The sequence below is a fragment of the Rousettus aegyptiacus genome, unplaced genomic scaffold, assembly GCF_014176215.1.
Source record: "Rousettus aegyptiacus isolate mRouAeg1 unplaced genomic scaffold, mRouAeg1.p scaffold_m13_p_14, whole genome shotgun sequence".
In the NCBI taxonomy this organism is placed as follows: Eukaryota; Metazoa; Chordata; class Mammalia; order Chiroptera; family Pteropodidae; genus Rousettus; species Rousettus aegyptiacus.
In genome coordinates this window covers 10,591,105-10,612,632 of record NW_023416289.1, presented here as the reverse complement: position 1 = coordinate 10,612,632, position 21,528 = coordinate 10,591,105, and the positions used below count along the sequence as shown (strand labels likewise).

General features: G+C 45.5%; 2 protein-coding genes across 7 annotated transcripts in view; one reads left to right on the top strand and one right to left on the bottom strand.

The window, feature by feature from the left end:
* Positions 1-8,053: 8,053 nt before the first annotated feature.
* DHODH (dihydroorotate dehydrogenase (quinone)) lies at positions 8,054-21,514 on the bottom strand. Of its 2 annotated transcripts, XM_036231422.1 has the most exons (10): positions 21,406-21,514; positions 19,287-19,499; positions 16,848-17,047; positions 14,227-14,309; positions 11,740-11,927; positions 10,917-11,030; positions 9,982-10,135; positions 9,652-9,811; positions 9,126-9,176; positions 8,054-8,490 (listed from the first exon to the last, which is right to left on the bottom strand). In XM_036231422.1, the coding sequence occupies exons 1-10, from the start codon at positions 21,424-21,426 to the stop codon at positions 8,304-8,306; spliced, it is 1,371 nt and encodes a 456-aa protein (XP_036087315.1). In that variant the 5' UTR covers positions 21,427-21,514; the 3' UTR covers positions 8,054-8,303. The 2 variants fall into 2 exon arrangements, with proteins under 2 accessions (XP_036087315.1, XP_016019996.1); XM_016164510.2 differs by lacking the exon at positions 8,054-8,490 and having other exon boundaries at positions 8,788-9,176.
* Positions 11,923-21,528, top strand: part of PKD1L3 (polycystin 1 like 3, transient receptor potential channel interacting) — a 72,242-nt gene continuing 62,636 nt past the window's right edge. For 2 of the 5 annotated variants that reach the window (XM_036231412.1, XM_036231411.1), the window contains exons 1-2: positions 11,923-16,139; positions 19,015-19,123. In XM_036231412.1, coding sequence (XP_036087305.1) covers positions 19,078-19,123 — 46 coding nt within the window. In that variant the 5' untranslated portion in view covers positions 11,923-16,139; positions 19,015-19,077. Of the gene's footprint in view, positions 16,140-17,030; positions 19,124-21,528 lie in introns of those variants that run through there. The other 3 variants (XM_036231417.1, XM_036231414.1, XM_036231409.1) reach the window with 2 other exon arrangements.

The window sequence follows — 21,528 nt, the reverse complement described above, 5'->3', positions numbered from 1 at the left end:
TCAAAATGCTTTTATTAGAAATTGTATGAGGAATGATTTTACCAGGGCACTGAATATAAAGAAGGAATATTCATTTGTTCATCAAATCTTTAGCAAGTGTTTATAGTGTGCCTGGGTTTGCTAGATGCTGAGCACGTAACAGGACAAAATCCCTGGAGATGACATTCTGATGAGTAAAGGATGATTAGTGGATACAGTTGGAAAGACATCATTAATTGAAACAGAGGGGTGTACTATATATAATAAGCAGAATCTGTAAGGATGCTGTCCATGAAACCTAGGAGTTGAAAAAAGCTTGAAAAAATAGTATTGAAGAAATACTGTATTTTAACAGTTCCCAAACTTTGCTATACTTCAGAATCTCCTGGGAGCTTTTAAAAATCCTGATGCCCAGGTCATACCTCAACCTTATTACATCAGAATAAATGGGGGTGGGTGCCAGGCATCAATATTTTTTAAAGATAGCCAGGTGATTCCAAGTTCAGCAAAGTTTGGGAACCCGTGCTATATTTTCATCAAATTTAATACGCTACGAATTAATGATACGATAGAGAAAACTCTGCCAATTAAACTCTAACAAAATGCTTAAGATGTCATCAGTGTAAGATGCATCTCAATTTCAGAGATGTTAAAAATGGGGGAAAAAATCAGCGTCTCAGAATTCATGAAATACTGTGGTCATGAGTAATGAGCAGCCATGAATGAAAACCACTGGATTTTCCCAGGTGCGTACATGACTTAGAACAGAATGAATAATTGAGTGTTGGATTCGGAACAGCATATATTTAAAATTTTAGTTTTCTGGATAAGAAAATTAACCACATTCCCACTATGACGCCTCTTTCCAGGCTGTCTCCTTTTTCCTCAGTCACCAAGGACCAGGGACTATGATATGAGATCCTGCTGTACCCAGAACATAGACATTGGTTCCAACTGTACTTCTTCAGCGCCACCAGTTCTCTTAAAAATTGGGCCACTGGCAGACACATCTGGTGTCTTAAGCTTTTTTAAAAGCTGCTGATTTCAAGCTATACTATAAAGCTATAGTGATCAAAACAGTACAGTATTGGCATAAAAACAGAAACATAGATCAATGGAACAGAACTGAGATCCCAAAAATAAACCCATGCAAACATGGTCAATTCATTTACGACAAAGGAGGCAAGAATATACAATGGGGAAAGGGTAGTCTATTCAATAAATGGTGCTGGGAAAACTGGACAGCTACATGCAAAGGAATGAAACCGAACCACTATCTTATACGTATACAAAAATTAACTCAAAATGGATCAAAGACTTGAGTGTTAAGACCTAAAACCATGAAACTCCTAGAAGAAAACATAGATGGTAAGCTCCTTGACAAATGAAACTATATCAAACTCAAAAGCTCTTGCACAGCAAAGGAAACCATCGACAAGACGAAAAGGCAGCCTGATGAATGGGAGAAGGTATTTGCAAATCATGTATTCAATGAGGGCTTAATATCCAAAATACATAAACTCATACAACTCAATACCAAAGAATAATTCCAATTGGAAAATGGGCAAAGGATCTGAGTAGACATTTTTTCAAAGACATACAGATGGCCAACGGGCACATGAAAAGATGGTCATCATCACTAATCATCAGGGAAATGCAAATCTAAAACACAATGAGTTATCACCTAATTGTCAGCATGGCTGTTATAAAAAGACAAGAAATAACAAGCTTTAGCGAGGATGCGAAGAAAAGAGAACCTATGCACTGTGGATGGGAATGTAAATTGGTGCAAAGTGCGGCGTTTCCTCAAAGTATTAAAAAATAGAACTGTATGATCCAGCAATTTCATTTCCAGATACCTATCCAAAGATGAAAATACCAGTGTGCATTTACAATATCCAAGGTATGGAAACAACCTAAATGTCCATTGATGGATGAATGGATAAAGATGTGATACACACACACACACACACACACACACACACACACACACACACACACACACTCTGCAATACTGTTTAGCCATAAAAAGGAAAGAAATCTTGCCATTTGAACAACATGGATGAACATTGAGGATGTTATGCTAAGTGAAATAAGTCGGAGAAAGAGAAATACCACATGATTTCACTTTTAAAAAAACAAAACAAAACACAGACTCATTGATACAGAGAATTGATTAGTGGTTGCCAGAGGGGATGGGAGTTCAGGGTGCAAAATAGGTGAAAGGGACCAAACTTCTAGTTATAAAATAAACATGGGATATAATTTACAGCATAGGGAATATAATCAATAACATGGTATTAACTTGGGGTGGTGATAGATGGAACCAGCTTTATCGCGGTGATTGTTCTGTAACATGTACAAATGTCAAATCGCTATGCTGTACACATGAAATATACGTCAATTACATTTCAATTAAAAATAGCTTAACAGTAGCATTAACTTGGACACTTTATAAATGAGAAACTTCCAACTTCAAAGCTTTTAAATCAAATATTATCCTGAGTCCAGTTTTCTATCAATAAGGACAACCAACCAGAGATGGCAAACCCACACAGTCGGTAGAATAGGGCCTGTCCCTCACTAGCTAACCATATTAGCCAGGCTAAGGGTATCAGCTCTAAATGGCTATTGAAGTCCACTAATAACTGTGTGTTTGAGTAAAACCATGACCCAGGCTGTGATACCCAGCAGAGAGAGCAAGGAAGACCCTAAAGCACTGGCACCAAGCTGAAGAAGCCTAATGCTGTAAAGTGGAGGCTCCTCTAAGCATGAGCCACCCCACTCCCACACACACACTCCCTTACCACCCTACCACCACCACCCCTGTCTAGGTCGGGGGATGGGGCACCACAGCAGGGAAGCAGGCAAAGACCACATGAGCCATGGCTGTGAAGCGCATTAGGAAATAGACCGAGGAAGCTGCCTGGCAAAGTATTTGGGAACAGTGTACCTTGAGAGGCAGCCAGGTTCTGGGAACAGCTGAGCCATCTACCTCAGTCCCATGGCAGATCTCTCTAGAAGGAATGGTATTAAAACGGGTTTCTGCTTTTGAGCCATCAGTGCAAGAAATGGATTTGTGTAATTATGACCCAGGAAATCGTATGAAATTAGTCCAGGTCACACAGAGAAATCAGTGCTGTGCCTGGCTAAGCCCCCAACGACTTCCCTCTCTGCTAGAGAGGCCCTGGGCCCGTCCACTGCTGTGGGGTGTGACCCGGTAGGTTCTGGCCAGTTGTGTTTTATTTGTCTCTGAGACACTGAGAAGTGGTGGGAACGTCAGTTATCTTCATCTCGACACATAGCACAGCCACTGGCAGGGAGTTGGAGCTCAGCAAGCGGTCATTGAAAGAATGAGTGAAGGAACGAATGAACACGGGTCAGCCCCATTCTCTTCCTCTCTCTCTCTCTCTCTCATCTATATCCACATGTGTGTCCACGTGGATATAAATATGTACGTATTTGTATGTGTGTGTTTGTTTTTTAATGGTTACATCGGAGTCTCAAAGAGAGTTGAAATTCTGGCTGAACCACAGTGATTTCCTTTAGGTTCCCAGACTTGGGATCCGCAACTTTTGCTCTGTTGAGGTAGGGAAAATGTCACTAGATCCATTAAGGACTAAAAATTCCACATCCAAGAGAATGGTCGAAGCTTGAAGACTGACCAGTTTCTCAGATAACCAAGGACCGAAATGGCAGCACCAAGGTTACGTGTGTTCCACATGCTCGGAGCAGGACGGGCGTCATCCTGACCCAGGACACGTGCTGACCCTCCAGGCACTGCTCTGTCGCTGGACCCACCAAGGCAACCCCAGTGACTAATGGGCACCAGGCGGTGTGGCCAGATTGCCTTCACGCATTGTAACTCCTTCTGTTTCCTGTGGGACACTTTCCAAATGGAGTTTTCAGCTCCCAGGAAACCGCTTCTCAGCTGGCAAGGACGCAGAGTTGCACGTCTGCTGCCTTCCTCTCCTAGAGGCCCTGCCCTCTGGCGCCTCGCCCACACTGCCGCCCAGGTACCTCACCCGCCGTGTGCCGATTCCAGGCCACTCCCGCCCTGCTCCTGCACACAGCCCTCTCAGACCGGCCCCATGTGACAAGCCAAACTTCATTTTCCATATTTTTTTTTCATTTCCCACACTTATAATCACAAGGTTCTTACAGAAACTTCGCCTGACTGCCAAGATTCATTCAACACTAGCGGGTAGGTGACGTGATAGTCTGAGGACATTCTCACAGTGTGCTGGCACCAGAAATGTACACCTGAAGGAAAGAGAAATCCTGAAGTGTGTATTAGCCAGTAGAAAGAAGATAACATAATTTGCAGGCAAACAAGATTACAATTGGCCTCAATCTGGCTCTTTTATTAGCTAGAATTAAATGTGGCTAAATGTGAGCAAAAACCCTAATTCACAGTGACTAAACACAAAAGATTTTATTTTCTCAAATAAAAGAGGTGGAAAAGCAGACAGAGCTGGATCCGTTCTATGAAGCTCTTTCCAGCTTTTGCCTTTGGGTTGACCCTAATCCTCAGGTCTAAAATGGCTGCCAGAGCTCCAGCCATCATACTTATGTTTCCAGGCATAAGACTTTACGGAAGTTGCACACAATACTTCCACATATCATTGTGTAGGTTTTGGTCATATAGCCACATCCGGCTACAACTGGGATCAGGAAATATAGCCTTTATTCTGGGCCAGAATGTAGAACTGATTATATGACAACTGGTCTATCTCTTCAGAGATGACTGTTCCAGATTTAAAAGACTAAAGAGACATATAGGTAAGCCTTGATTGACTACAAAAGATATTTTTAAGACAACAGGGAGAAGTAGAATATAGACAGTATGTTAGATATCATAGACTGATGACTAATTTTCTTAGGTATAGTCATAGAATTATGTTTCATAGGAACATGTTCTTATTTTTAGAAGCAGGCTATAAAGTAGTTAAGAGTGGTGTCTCGACATCTACTACTTCCTCCAAAATAGTTCATTAAAATACAGTAAATAGGTAAAAAGATTGATAAACTTGCTAAACATGGAAAAGATAGTAAGAATTACTGATAGTAAGATAGGTGGAGGGGGTATGGGTACTTATTACTCTATTCTTTCAACTTTTCTGCATGTCTAAATTTCTTATGATAAAAATTGGGGAAGAGTAGTTCTCTATTTGGTTTAGCCGTTTCAGTCTTTTTTCACGTGAGAATGACTACCTCCTGGCGACAGGGAATGATGTTCCTGACTGGCACTCTGGAGCCAGTCAGTGGAAAGGGTCTGCAAGTGGTGGGGCGAGTCCCTGTAGTCTCACCAGCGGGGATCTCAGAGCTTGTGGGGACTGGGAGCGAGAAGCTTCTGAGAGCTTCCCCCATCACCTGAAAGGCAGCACAGCATCAGGGATCCACAAATGCCATCGCCCGTTTGAGATAACAACATGGCAGAAGGTAGAAAAGGAATCCAAGATGTCTCTAGAGTGTGGGGGCATCAGCAGTCTATCAGGACGCAGGGCTAGACTTGCCATTAGGAGAAGCTGTCCTCCCTCCAGTTTCTGCCAATACTATCTTAGGCACTTCAGTTTCCTCCTCTGTACAATGCGGATCATAATTAGTGCCTCATCCACCTCCAGGCCGGTCTGAGGATCAAAGAAGATATTGTGAGTGATTTGCTGTAAACTTACAAATGTGCAAGGTTGTTAGGAAGGTGACCTTGCTTGTGCCAGAACTATTTCATCCTATTAGGCTCCCACACAATTACCCACAGACACCAGGACCAAATGAAGGTTTTCAAAATTCTGTTTGTGGTGGTTTGGAAATATCTGCAAAAATTCTTTGACATTCCTCTCTTTAAAAATGGAACCTAATTCCCCTCCCCTTGAGTGTGGGCCAGACTAGTGAGAAAATACATGATGCCCAATTAAATTCAAATTTCAGATAAACAAGAAGTAAATTTTAATATAAGTATGTCCTAATTATTGCATGGGATATACTTAAAGTGTATTCGTTGTTTACCTGGAATTCAAATTTAACTGGGCATCGTGTGTGTGTGTGTGTGTGTGTGTGTGTGTGTGTGTTTGTGTTTTACTAAAACTGGCAACACCGTTCTAATGAATAGAATGAATGTGGCATAAGTAAGTGTATGACTTCCGAGACTAGGTCACGAAAGAGACTGCAGCTTCCACCTTGCTCCCTCTTAGATCACTCGCTCTGAGAGAAGCCAGACGCTGCGGCTTGAGGACACTGGGGCGGCCCCGTGGAGAGCGTTGCTGACACCTCAGGCCGACACCCAGCACCAACACATGAGCCACATGAGTGACCCATCTTGAGAGTGGATGCTCCAGCCCCAGGTAAGCCTTAGGTAACTGCAGCGCTGGCCAATGTCTTGATTACAACCTCATGAGAGACCCTGAGCCAGAACCACCCAATTAAGTTGCTCCTGAAATTCTGACCCATTGATACCCCGTGAGATAATAAATGGTTGTTTCGAACTGCTCCATTTTGGAGCCTCGGGCTCACCCCTGGCTGACACTGTGCTTCCTACAGAATGTTTCCTTCCTCTAAGGGACTCCAAGGTTTGACCACTAGACCCTGCTCTGCCACCTTCGATCAATCAAGTTCCCAGGGCAAGTGTCTGTGAAAGTTTTTCAAAAAAGTAATGGCACACTGTAGGAAGTCTATTTGTTAATAGAAGGTGAATTTTTGAGAGAAAAGAAAAGGTGAAAAGGAATTAATACTTTTCAGAGGTTTTCAGGGGCCCAGTTCTGCTGATTCCTAGCTGCCAGGTTTGGAGAAGTTATTTAATCTCTCAAAGCCCTGGTTTTGTCTGTAAATACAAGCTGGTTATACCTATTTGCAGGACATTTCTGGTGATTAGAGATATTACAAGTAACATTTATTAGGAGGGTAGGATGCGCTAAACACTACCATGCTTCGTAATTAATCCTCATAACAACCTTTTGAGATGGGTACTGTGCTTCTCCCCCTTTTACACGTTAGGAAAACGAGGCACACAAAATTTACATGATTGCCCATGGCTAATAAGTACATACTGTGCCTGGCATGTCGTATGCATCTTTGTAAAAGCTGTTGTTAAGGTATCATTTAATCCTCCAAACCACTGTTTTTGCAGGTGAGAAATAGGGCCTCAGGGGTTTCGGTGAATCTCTGGAGGCCGACTTCAAGTCCCCACTCTCCCCCAGTCCATGATTCACAGAGTCACCAGCACATTCCGAGACCCTCCTGTCCCCGACTTGGCTGGGATGGTCATCCTGATATTATCCTCCCACTCCCAACCGGTCCCCCTACTGGGCTCCTGGCTCTCAGAAGTTGGGGAGTTACTAATTGCTGCCCCAGAATGGGAGGGACCAGACACCTAAGTGGGAGGCCATAATTCACATCTGATCCACACACCAATTTGGATGGACTGGCAAGACATCAGTTCAAATTTTAAACACTGGAGATACCAGATCTAACTTGTAGATTTCCACCTCTGATCAAATGAGATACCGGTTGGCCCTCCTGGGTGGCAAGCCACCCTGAGGGAAGAGCAGGGTACTCTTTGTGACAGAGCCCGGGCCCATTGCCACTGAGAACAGACCTGAATGAACCCCCAGTGTCCTGTACACTTGATTTTCCTGCCAAGAGACACTTAATTAACTCCGCCAACAACCTTCTGAGCCATACCTCCCACCCCCATCTTCAAAGTAGCAACAGAACTTTCATGATTCCTTCTCATGTTCTAATCTGTCTTTCCTAGCCCAGAGAAAACTCTCTGCTCTTAAAGGGGCCTGTGTGATCAGATCAGACCCACCCCAAATAATCTCTTCTCTTCAGGGAGGTTCCTATCTTAAACTGCGTAACAGTCATGGGAGTGCTCTCTCCTCATATTCCTAGGTTCCGGGGATCAGGGCAGGGCATTAGTAAGGGGGTGGGGAAGCATTTTAGGAGTTCTGCCTCCCACATGTCCTGATTAGATGGAAGTAATGTATCAGTGCTGATACTCCGATTTCGATGGTCGTATTGTGGTTAAGTAGCAGAAGATACTCGTTTACCAGAAATCCACACTAAAATATTCAGATGATAGGGCATCAGGTCAGCAATTTACTCTCATATGACTGGATATTAAATAACAGTTCTTTATACTGTCCTTGAAACAGTTCTCTATGAATATGCAGATAGATGGAAAAGACAGCTGTGGATATACATGTTCATAGATACAAACAAAAACGTGTGGAAAAATCCAGGTAGATACAAAAATTAACCGATTAGCCCTGGGAAGTGGGATTGACGGGGAGAGAGGTAGACAGCTTTTATTTGGAGGCTGTATTAATTTATTTATGAGTAGGCATTATTTTCATAGTAAGATAAAAACCAGGAAAAAGATCTTTGAAAAAAACAGCAGGAGACTGGCTGCTGGTTTCTTGGCACGGACCGAGTGGACGGAGGAGGGGCCACGCTGGGCCAGGTGAAGCGATGAGGCAACAGGACTCGTTATTGCGCATCCATTTCTCAGTATCTCTGTGGAGATACCGAGAAATCACTTTAAAATACGACCTGTACTACAGCGATGGGAACGAAGGTGATTTTTCTGTTGACATCGACAGCACTTCCCAGAGAGGGTTTGTGACTTCTCTTCACCATTTGCTTTTCTTATCGAAAAGATTAGCATTTCTCTATTTCGTTAGCTAATAGTTTCAAAATAAAGTCAAAATTTAAATAAAAATAAAGATAGAATGGAAGAGAGTCAAGCTCCTGGGAAGCCCGCCTCAGAACCCAAGGAGCAGAGACCCTCCAGAAAGGGCTGGGACTTAAATCCAGGTTTTAAATGGCTTTATTACCCACTCCCACCCCCTAACCCTCACCTCCCACCCCCTACCAAATATCTAATGTCCTTGCAATATCAAAAGGTTGTAGGATTTACGTCTGGATAAAAACCCTAAATGCAGTTCATGGCTTGATTGAAGAAGGCCTTGTGTTGATTTGGTGACCCTCACAACTGGCTTTTACAGCTCAGTCTGGCCTCAGAGAAAGGGCGCTTGGAGTTTGGGGGTGTGGCTTGAGGCAGAGTCCCTCCTCTTTTGATCCAGCCACAAAGGCTCCCCTGAGTTAGCAGGAAGTTTCCGGATCACGCTTCCGATGGATAATGTCCTCACCTCCGATGATCTGCTCCAATGGCATCTGTGACTCTGGTAAAACCCTGCTCCCTGTAAAAAGAAAACAAAACAAGGGACAGGCCCTATTCTTACTGGAAGCCTGGGCTCTATCTGCTCCATGATGGCACCTGCCTTTCTCTCCTTAATACAGACCTCATGACCCCAACAGTCTCCACCCAGGGACCTAAACACGAACATCCAGGTCTTCAGATCAGGAAGGCAGTCGATTCTAGTATCAACGCTCCCAGACACCAAGCCAGCATTACTGAATTAACGGCAATGCCACTAGAACTCCTCAGGCCGATAGACACCTTTGCCTTGAAAGTTAATCTTGAATTCATGACATGCCTTGTCCTTTGTCAAAGGAGAAACAGAGTAATTTTCCTCTGCGTTCGGAATATAGCCCTCAAATCCTTTTTCCATGAAAAATAAATAAAGATGGATGAATAGCATCCCTTTGATTTGAGTCATTCTACATTGATAACCACATTAACTTTTGTTTCAAGCCACACGTGACCCCACTCACCTCAAAAGGGCCTCCAGCTCCCGTTTGACTCTGTGTACCACGGGTGGCCCCCGGTAGGTGAGGGCCGTGTACAGCTGCACCAGGGAGGCCCCTGCCCGAATCTTCTCCAATGCATCCTGCCCACTGCTGACCCCACCAACTCCGATGATGGGGACTCTGCCTGCAGAGAAGCACAAGGCAACACTGAGGAAGGGCAAGAACCAAGAGCTCAGTATGGCTTCAGCCCTCAGCCTCCCTGCTGACTACAGCAATTCAGGGAACACTGACTCCGATCATGACCCTTGGGCCCGAGCCACACACAAATCTGAGACAGAGACACCAGCTCCTTGCCTTGGGTGAGTGCATACATCTCCCGGATGGTTTGCGTTGATAAGTCCCGGAGGGGCTTCCCGCTCAGCCCTCCTGTTTCAGAGCGCAGGGCACCCTGGAGGCTGGCAGGGCGACTCACTGTGGTGTTCGTGACGATCAGTCCATCGATCCGCAACTGCAGTGTGAGACAGAGCAAAAGCCCTCCAGTCGCGGCACTGACGACCGAGAGAGGCTTCCCTGGGGTTCTGAGCCAGGAGCCAGGCCAGGTGCCCACACCACAGCCCAGATGCAAGACCTCACTGTTCTTCTGGAACAGTGTCAGATGAGCCTCGACAGGACAACAGCTGCCATCACATTGTGACCACCCACAATGTTCCACTATGACAGGATTTAATCCTTATGACATCCCACTGCAGACTGTCCTAGAACCCAGGACTGCCAGGCTCAGTCTGTTTCTACTGCTCTCCTATGAGACCGAGACCTGGTGTTAGACTGAGGAGAGGGGAAGGACACGGGCATACCTCACAGATACTGTGGGTTTGGTTCCAGACCACAACAAAGTGAGTCTCGCAATAATGTGAGCCATAATCCTTTCACGAGTGTGTGTGTGTGGGGGGGGGGGGGGAGGGTCTTGCCTTCAATTTGTAAAAAATGCAACACTGAGATATGCTTGTACTCCAGTCTGAGACTGGCCAAGGGTGCAAGCATAAGCCTTAAAGCCCTGCTGGTGAAGAGGAGGAAAGAAAGCAAAGAGACCTGAGAAAAAGACTTCTTCATTTATTCAAACATCTGTGTTTTATTATATGATGAATTACGCTGTGACAGACCCCAAACAAGCCCTCAGTATCACAGAGACCACAGGCTGCCGAACCACAGGCTGCCGTCTGGGCTAGCCCGGCTGGCCCACAGCCTCGGGCAGCAGGGAGAGACCGATGCTCCCTAGCCCCGACTCGCACCTCTCTCACCACACTGGCGATATCCTCCTTGTCCTGGGTCGTGAGGTCGGGCGCGATCTTCACCAGCAGGGCCGGCTTGTGCGCGCTCTTCAGGGCGTCCCTCGCCTGCTGCACCTAGAACAGCATGCGGCCAGCGATGAGGACCCGAGACCACAGCTGGAGGGTGCAACTGTGACCTACTGCAGATCAGCGTATTTTCACATCAACTATCAAACTAGAGCGTGAGCCATTTCTCCTTTTCAGGAAACACAGCCTTCAGTTATGCAAAAGACCACATCAAGGCAATTCCATTCTCTCGAATCAGTAGGTCCCCAATATTTAATCCTAATATTGTCATCGACTTCAACTAATATATTAAGGTTGATTTAGACTTTTGTTCCTAAAAGAGGTAACAAGGTAATGCTGTTAGGAGTACTGCGTGATGAAAAGTCTTTCAATTCATTCATTCTTTCAATGTGCTAGATGCTAGGGACTGTGGTAAATACAAGACATGATCCCTCTCACGGACCTTATGGTTTAACAGCTGGGACGGATAACAGAGCAATGAATCACTATTAGCATAATCAGTGTTATGATAGGGGATTAGAGGTATAGTGAGGGGTGCTAACTGGTCCAGGTGTTAAGGACAGTCCCTAGACTGTGACAGTGACGTTTTCCCAAGGAGAATGAACAGCAGGTGGGATTTATGCCAAATTTAAGAAAACCTGATGTAGAAAAATTAAATCTAGCCAATACAACTTTATTAATAAAAGGCTTTATGGGGGGGGGGAGGCGGCGGGTAGAACAGGATGGTGCAGCAGGTCCTAGAGATGTAATTTCCCACCTTGGTCAGCAGGTGGCGCAGCTCAGCCTTTCCCTGAAGGCTCCGCAGCCCAGCGGTGTTGGGACTGGACACATTCACTACTAGGTAGTCAGCCAAGGGGCCCAGGACTCGAACCCCCTCTGCATAGTCCGAGGCAGCATCCGCCGAGGTCTTATTCTTCCCCAGGTTTATCCCCAGCGGCAGCCCATCTGCAAATATCGCTGGTCAAGATTTTGTTCCCACACATTTCCTTGACATGAACAGCCCCTGCCTTCCGGCTTCAGTGAGAACGTCCCGCCCAGCTGACCAGCACTGTGGACGGCTGCATGGTGCTGCTGCCCGCTGAGCGGGAAATAGCTCGCCACCCTTGTCCGCCCAGCAATGTTTGGGCAAAGATGTTTTACTGCGTCGCACCCTTTTTCTTCTTTTAACTTAAAAAATAGAGAGATTCAGAATGCAAATACTAGCGATAAAAAAAAAAGGCAGGGCTCATAAATGCAACACAACTGAGAACAGAGAGAACTCAATAGGCGTGTCAGAAGGGCCAACTGTTTACTCTCAACCGCAGCTCGTTGGACTTGGGTCGAATGACTGGGTGTGTAGTTGTGAAGAAAAACTAAGCTTAAAGGCTATAAAACACTGGAAAATATTTTCAGTTATCATGCCTGAATGCAGAGGTATAATTATTTTATAATTTCAGTTCTCTGAGAAGGGCCTCCCCCTCATCACGAGGACGACTGCACATCCCAGTGCTCCCCGGACAGCCCTGGTTGCGCCTGTAGCCTGGGCATAATTATTAATGCCTCCCCCCTTTCACTCTCAAAAGTGTCTCGATTTGCACGGTAAGTAGTTCAGCCGCCTTACTTAAAAATCCATGGGATTATCACTTGACTTGCATTTTGGACTTTCAGATGAACGCGTTTCAGAAACAGGCTGTGTGTGAAAGCAAGGTGTTGTCTGTACTTCTCCTAGGACAACATCTCTGTAAAGGTCAACGGCATGTCAGTGGTGCCAGCTACTTTTCCATCTGATGGCTGGGAAAAGACCTGAAATATCAGGTTGGTCCACAAAACGTGTCAGATCGGGGAGGATCAAAGGACATCTAGTCCTGCTAACCATACCCTAAAGGTTGTCCTCCTTTTATCATCAGCTTGAAAGTAAATGAGGTTCCAGTAGCTAATTGTGTGTGAGTAGCTAATTGTGGGGGAGGCTTATAGCCCATTAGACAAAGGTTAGATAAAGTCTCCAAGCTTCCCAAGTCTGGCATCCATCAAGCCAAGGGCATTTGTAAACTCTCATTCTTTTCCACACAGGTAAACTGGCTTGAGAGTATCGCTTTCATGTAGCTAATGGATCTATTAGTAGTAGTCATCTGCCCAAACTGACAAGATTCTGGAGTTAGACAGAAATTGCTGAATTACTCTATCCCCAGATGGCACCACAGCTTTTGTCAACTCATGTTCCTTGGCACGGTGCTAGCAATAAGCTGTCTTCAGGGCTTCCAGCTGCTGGCAAACACTACGTGCAGAGCTCTGCTCTAGGATTTTGCCCCACTCCAATGAATGTTAGTGCCAGAGTGGGGGGTGAGGGGACAGGTAAGGGGAGACCAGTAAGGGAGAATGGGAGAAAGCTGATATAAAGAACACCGTGGTCAATTAAAAGGAAAGAGAGGCAAGAAGGCAGGAGAGTATTGCAAACTGTGAAAGTCACATTGTGACCTTCGAAGTTCCCCAAACGGCAAGGTTTGTAGCATAGCAGGTTCTGGTTCTGCCAAAGCTGGGGATTTCTAAACAGAGTCACTTCCTACTCCCCACATCAGCCTTGGCCCTTTCAGCCTCCTTCCTGAAATGAATCTGATATCCATAGGTTTTTCTCACTAGGATATCTGATGAGACTAAAACATCCTTGAAGGAGTTCCAGAGAGAGACCCAACGAGGAGAAAGGTCATGGCCCCAAACAATCCCGGAGGACGCTTGGGCACTTAGTGCATCCTGAGGGACAGCAGTGTGGAAAGCCCCAGGGAATGAACACCAGCATCTCCGAATGGCCTTCAAAAATGCATGGTGTTTCCAAACTCCCAGATGCCAAGAGTAGTTATCCCTGAGTGGGGAACGGTGTGAGGAGTTTTTATTTTCTTCTTTATGCTTCTCTGTAGTTACTAACACTTCTATAATTAACATGCATTATTCATCTAATGGACAAAAAGACAACAGAGCAGGACAAGATGGCATTTAAGCCACGCCCACACTGTGTGATCACAGAGGAGCCACGCTGTTTTGCTCCCTTCCAAGCTGCCCAGTTAAGATACAACATAGGTTACATAACAAGGCAGAAACTAAGTGCATCTTTGCTAAATTGTGAAATTCCGTTAAAATCTTCGATACTGGTGGAACCAGGAAAATTCCTCTAGGAGAGGAGCCCTGAGTTCTGTAGTGTTTTTTCTATTGCTCAATCATGTTTATGTCATTAGGAATGTGCCAGACCTTTCTCCCACATTTCCTTCCTTACCTTCTGTGAACCTGGCCTGTGTCTGCTGTCTGGCCCGTAACCTGTGTTCCACCACTGACAACCCGTGACTATTAAATCCATATCTGTAACACACAAGCAGATGGAAGGGACAAGGTTAGAGCCCTCAACCAGAAGGCAAAGAAATGGCTCCAAGGCCATACATATGACTTTTAAAAACAGAAAAGAAAAAAAATGAAAGTCAGTTCTTAAGAACTGCAAGATCTAAACACCCTTGAGCTCCTAGAGAACTTCTCAGAACACTATTAAACACAAAAGGAAAGATTAAAACTTGCGAATGAGCCACCCAGCCTATTAACACTGGACACAGCCCAGAATCAGCCGCATAGCTGCCCCAGACCTGTCTGGGTCCAGGCCCCACTCCTCCTGGCCTTCGCACCTCCACACACACGCCCAGTGGAGCCTTCACCCCTAACAATCCCATCTTCCCACCTCCTGCCTGTGCTCCATGAGTGCACCTCCTGGAATCCATCCTGCCAGGGTTTCCCTGTCCTTTCTGCCCATTCAAATTGTCCCCTCTTCCTGGCCCAGATCACACACTCCCTCTTCTCCTTGCATAAAACTCCCAGACACAAATGATGCCTCACCTCTTGGCATTCACTGAGCAGTCTTAAGTGGTCTTTCTCCGGGCTAGGGATGCATATGTATGCTAAGTCCCCCTACTAAATTACCTTCTTGAGGACAAAGGACATATCTTACTTTTCTATCACCCTGCTACTAGACTTTCCATAAAGACAGTAACCTCATTTCTCTTGCTTACCTCCGTCTCCCCAGCACCACTGTAGGTTGTTGACTTGTTGGCCATTTCCCCCTTCCTTCCTCCCCTGATACTGGGTGAAAATGACAATGACTCTTTCCCAGCCATGCTAGCAAATGAAGCATGAACGTGTGACTAGGTGTGGTCACTGAGGCACACAGTGATACCTAATGGGGAGCTTCTGGGAACCGCCCCCACCCCCCGCCCCGTAATATCTAGGATTCCTTTTTCCTTTCTGCTCTCAGACATGCACGAGAGGACACCATGCTTGTAGCTGGGGTAGCCGTCTAACAAACGAGAAGGGAAGACACAGAGAAGCCGGCCCAGAGTCCTGACATGGACCTGCTGCTCGGCCAACCCTGGAGCTGCCTGCTACACCTGTCACGGAAGAATAACAAATGCCTATTGTTTAAGCCACTTTGTTACCTGCAGCCAAAAACCTAAGATACATGGCACAGGCATTTGTTGACTTAATGAATAAAGTCATCCATTCATTCAGCAAGTTTACTGAGCACCTACTCTGTGCCAGACAGAGCAAGGAGGCTGAATACACAGTGCTCTGGAGCACACGCTCCCCGCCTGCAGCCGCTTTTCATCGACAGGATTCTGCCGAGAACCGTCACCCTAGTACGTTCAGTGACTTGGACGTTCTGAAGATTTCGACCCCAGCCTGCAATGCAGCAAAAAGATCAATAACTAGATCGCTAATGCTGGAAAATTTCCCTGAAACAAGCGTGATAAAGCGGGAAGTGCAGCCTAATAAACTTCCCACAGGTCAGCCTTCCAGAAGGCCGTTAATGGCCCCAAAGATGCCTATCAAAATCTCCCTAAGGAGGCACTTCACAATACTGTTACTGAAAAGTAGGAACTTCTTCCCCTTCTGTTTGCTGTAATGAAAATTCCCCAGGGATTATGAAGAGGTCTTTACACAGTCCAGAAGGATCTCTCTTACTAAAAGCAGCTGTATATGTAAAACACAAAATGCTCCAGTTTACTGAAGGCCGGGGCTGTGCTGTCCCATACGAGGGCCACTCACTCGCCACACGTGTTACCGAGCACTTGAAAATGAGGGCAGTCCACACCGAAAGGTGCTGAAGACAGATGCTGGGTTTGGATGACTTGGTACAAGGAAAAGAAGGTAAATAGCTAATTAATCATTTTTATGTTGAATATATGTTAAAATGATATTGGGGGGGAGATAGAAAAGAGTAAAAAGGGTCAAATATATGGTGATGGAAGGAGACCTGACTTTGGATGGTGAACACTCGATACAATATAGAGATGATGTATTACAGAATTGTACACTAGAAACCTGTATTTTTTAACAGTATCATCCCAATAAATTTAATAAAATTTAAAAATATTTAGAATATATTATTTTAATTAATATAATTATTATAAATAATTGAATATATTAACTGAAATTAACTTCATGTATTTCTTTTTACTATTTTATCATAGTATATTTATCAATATACTAGATTATTTTAAATCACACATGGGACTCGTATTATATTTCTACTTCAGAGCTGGGCAAGGGCAGTGGAGTAACAATATGGAAATAACACAAACTCTAAAGTCAAATGAGCCTAAATCTGTACTAAGTTCTCCTGCTTATGATCTCATGGTTGTGGCTAAGTTATGTAGTTCTTCAAGACTTAGTGTGTATATATATCAAACTGAAACCCTAAAACCTGCTTTTATGCCTGGCACATGGTATATGCTCAACATGGTTCCTGAACATCCCAAATGACAGAATAATGTCCACATCGTATGACAGGAAAAAACATCCCGAGAACCCTGCTGGGAAGAAGACATCCCTATTACCTCTGGGCCGCTCACCTACCTGTTAATGACAGCTTGGTCCTCAGGGAGGCGGAAGACTCTGGGTCTGGGGTTTCCTTCCTGAGGTTTTGGGGTAACACTGCCTATCTCAACAAAACCAAAGCCCATCTTGTAAAGTCCATCCACAGCCTCCCCATGCTTGTCAAATCCTGCAGCAATTCCTACTGGATTTCGGAACTTATGGCCCAGGACTCTCACTTCCTAGGGAGAGGGAGACAAAGTCAGAGGTACACAAAGCTATACCGAGGTCTCTCAAGGTGTGGCCCCCAGCACGCCTATGTCAGAATTCCCTGGGAGCTTGTTAAACGTCAGATCCCTGGGCCCATCTCCAGACTAAGGGATCGGAGTCTGGGGGAAGGTGGGCGGAATGGAGCTCTGAGGGAATCTGTTTTTAACAGTGCTCTCCAGGTGATTCTGGTGCCTACTGAAGTTCAAGAAAAATCGGGCTTTGTCATCCGTGACCAAGACTGAGAAGAAAAACAGTGTTTCCACCACAGGTTGAGCAGGAGACGGACTCTGTCTTTTCCAGTTATGGTTAAAATCCATCCCTCCTTATCCACTATCCTTGGTGGGAGAGTGGCTCATTGGTGTTAGCTCCTAGCTAGTGCTAGTCTGAAACAGTGTCAAGCAGCAAATCCTTGAATCAGCTTAGGAAGGCAGACCCACCGGGGCCCCTCCTCAGCCAGGCCGATCCAAAGCCCCAGCGATTTCCCAAGACCCTGTGGGCACTAGAGGGAGGAAAGTGCTCAGCTGAGCAGACCTGACTGCTGGGCTCCAGAACCAGGCAGTGGCTGGAAACAGGTTCTTCCCTGTCAGACACAGGGTGGATTCCAGATTGTTCTCTAGAATGAGAGACAGTGATGCCTAATTACTCTCAGGTCTAGACTGACTCCTAAGTAATTCAGGATTCCTGCCCTGATGGAGCCAGCAAATCCAGTAGCAGACCAATACTTTAAAAGGTGTGAAAGAAATCAGGAGCCGTGTCACAAAGCCAGTGATTGCCAATGGAATCCATCACTGTTTGCCAGTGTAGCCAGGAAAACCTTTGCCAGGACTAACAACGAACTCCAAGGGCAGGCACCATCTAGTCCTGGATGCAGTAGGTAGAAAGGCTATTCCAAGAAGGGAGAGTGACAAAAAGTGCAGGTAAAAGTGTGCACCTCATGGACTGTGAGGCAGCAAGTGTGGCTGGACCAGCGGGCCTTTCTCAAGGACAACGACTCTCAACCCTGGCTGCATGACAGGAACCCCAAGGAGCTTTCAGTCCTCACTCCCAGAGATTATGGTTAAGTGGCTGTGGCAGCAAGCCAGAGCATCTGTATGGTCCAAAAGCGCCCCCAGGTGATTCTAATACACAGCCAGGATGCAGAACCACAAATTAGGGAAATGGTAGAGAGCTAACACTAGAAAGTTAAATTGAGTGAGATTATCAAGAGTCCTGGCTGTCAGTTGAGTCCGGACCACAGCCTAAACATGAGTTGCTGGAGGTGGGGACCCGCATAGCAGTGTTTAGGACCACAGCTGAAAGGCCACATTTGCTCTCCCTGTCAGCACTGTTTATGGGACACAGCTTTGTACCTCCACCTGACATAACCTCACTTTCCCTCCAAATCCCACTCTTTCCTCACTCCTGTTACGCTAGGTTCCCAGACTCACAAACTAGCAGTTTGGGATGAGGAAGGCTTAAGGAAAAGAATGTTCTTTCTGATTCTACAGTGCATTTCAGTGCTTAAGTATGCTAAGCGAGGTAAAATGCCACATCTGCTCAAAACTGCAGGATGGGTAAGTGAAAGGGATTCTAAGACAAAAAGGGAAAGTGCAGAGAAGGGTCCCTTTGATTTACAGTAGGGACCCCTCACCAAAGAGGTCTGAGTGCTTCTTGTTTGTTGTCCTTATATTCACATCATTCTGATGTCTCCCATTTGGTAAGAAGTTTCTCGGAGAGCTTACTCAGGGGTATAGATTCTAGGAGGACATGGATTTTTCTGTTTCATTTGCTGCAGTACCCTGGTACCCAGAACAGTCACAGGCACATGGTGGGGCCCATGTGTTAATGTAGGGCTGAACGATGCTAGGACAGATGTTTATACACCTTTCTCAAAGTGCTTGCCTAGAAATGTCTGTCACCCTAGATGTTTAATGACTCTGCATGCTTCCATATGTTGCAGAGGTGAAAAGTGAACTACCTGAGACCTTAACAAAGCAGGCTAGTGGCGAAGGAGACAGATTCCATGGGGTTGAATCCTGGCTCAGCCACTTCTCAGCTGTATGACTTGGGTAAGTCACTTAACTACTCTGTGCCTGTTTCCTGCTTTGTAGATAAGGATGACAGTTTTTCATTGGGGCTAACTTGGGACTCTGCTTTTCAAAAGAATCAGCCCCAGCTGTGTAAATTAGGGAACCTTCACTTTGTATTGCAAAAGGTGTTCCAAGCACCTACCAGCATGTCAGAGTCTTGAAATGTGGCACGAGGAAGAAGCCCCAGGGAGATGACCCGAACAGCCAGCCTGTGGGCTGACTCAGGGTCCAGCAGCCCCTGTAGTATCGGCATCAAGTGTTCAGCGTAGAAATACTCATCGCCCGTGGCTGTCAGGTAGGAGGCAAAGAGAAGTCCTCCGCCACCCAGGATGACCAGGGCTTCCTGGGCCCGCTTCTGGAAGAAAAAAAAAAAAAAAAACTGACCCTCAAGGCCCGCCTGAAGCACCCTGTCTGAACCTTTTAACCCCCACACACAGAGGACATAATGACATATCACATGAACTGATGTCCCTGGCTTTCTGCTGAACCCTTCATTTCTAGTCTTGCACACACATTGGCCTCTACAGTCAGAAGCTGTGTCTACACTTCTGGCCCTCAAGGACTCCAGGCCAGAGGTTTCAAAAGTGACAATACTGCCCCCTTAGGGACATGTGGTGGGCATTTGGGGGGAATGTTAATAGATTTAGTAGACAGGAATCAGTAGACAGACATCCTGGACTGTTTTAGACTTTTAGACACATGAATTGTCCTGGTCCTGTATGACTGTTGAACGTCCTACTGACACTCAGTAGATAAAACATATCTACTCTTATTATCTGATCCTAGAACCAAACTATATTTCACCAAATAAATACAAACTATCTCCTTTATAGTTTTTAAGTACATTGACTTTTCCAGAAATACAATTTCCTTATAAATTGAGGGATGACTGTACATTTTTGCACAGAACATTACCAAGAATTGTTCACTATTTCAGAAAATCCCATCAGGAATGGTACGGTGCTTTGGTTGGGGCATTTGACAAACATACCCTTAACACTAGAATTTCTAAGTAGAGGCTTAAATACGTAACTATCTCACTAGGTGAGTCATGCCCTAACATTTACATATTGAAACATATTTTATTACAAATTACTTTCATTTCTCCTTTATATTCCAGTTAGGACATATGTTGACTCTTAAAAATCATACATAGAAAGATTATAAATAAATTCTATTTCAGGATAATAAAGGGGGTTGCAAAATACTTTTTTTTAAAGGAGCATTAGGTCTTATGGGGTCAAGAACCACTCTCCTAATTTAAATGTGGTTCATACTTTTCTCTATCACTTTCAGATGCTGAGTCACTCATTCACTCATTCATTCGATCATTCATCAAATAGTGAATGACCACTCACAGGTGGGCTAAACAGACCAAGTCCCTTCCTTAATGGGGAGTACGATCTCATGAGGAGACAGAAATCAATGATCATGCAAATATATATAACTGTGACAACTGCTATGAAGAAAAAAGTATAGGGTAATGGAAGAACCCAACCTAATCTCAAAGGCAGATAGAGGCTTGAGAAAGTGACGCTGATATTTAAAGGATAAATAGGAGTTAACTAGTAGGCAGAGGGCGGAAGAAAAAGTAGAAGGGCTCTCTCCCTGGCAGAGGAGACTGTGACGCACCCAAGGAATGGGGGAAAGGGAAAGGTTTATTTGGAACCGCGGAGCAAAAGTATGTCTTAAAAAGAAGTTGGAGAGACAGGCAGCGGTCTTGGCCAGAATAAAGATTTCGGTTTTCTCTAAACAAGGAAGTGATACGATCAGATTTGCCTTTTTGGATCACTCCTAGCTGCTAATATAAATAGCTTCTAGTCTCCGGATTGTAGGAACGCCCCCTTAATGTCAATCAACAAATATCTGTGCAACGTTATACAGGGCCCCCGCCCTAAAATTTTATCTAGAGGGTTGGGACCGTGCCTTCTTGGAATTTCATTCCACGCTGGATGCTGCCCACAGTGCTAGGCGGCTATGTGATCACTGCGCGACCCTGTGCCACGTTCCATAAGTTTGGCCCACGTGCACCGACAAAGATCAGCATCAACCCAGACACACTCGTGCCGTTCACACACACGGACCAAGTACACGTATACAAATGCACACGAACGAGCCTTTGCAGAGACACGCGTACGGGCCCACGATCTCGGGCCGGCTCCCGTCCACACCTTGCCCGGGCCAGCCCGGCGTTCTCCCCTAACTCTGCCCTCAGTCCGGCGCGCCCTCGCTTCCCCAAGAGCCCCAGTTTCTAAACTCACTCTCAGCAGCCTCCACGCCATGCTCCTTCCGCCACTGGGCCCGCCTCTGTCTCGTGTCCATTGGAGGAGATGGCGGGGAGAGGGAAGGCCCCGCTTCGCTCCGAGCGTTTGGCGGGACTACGA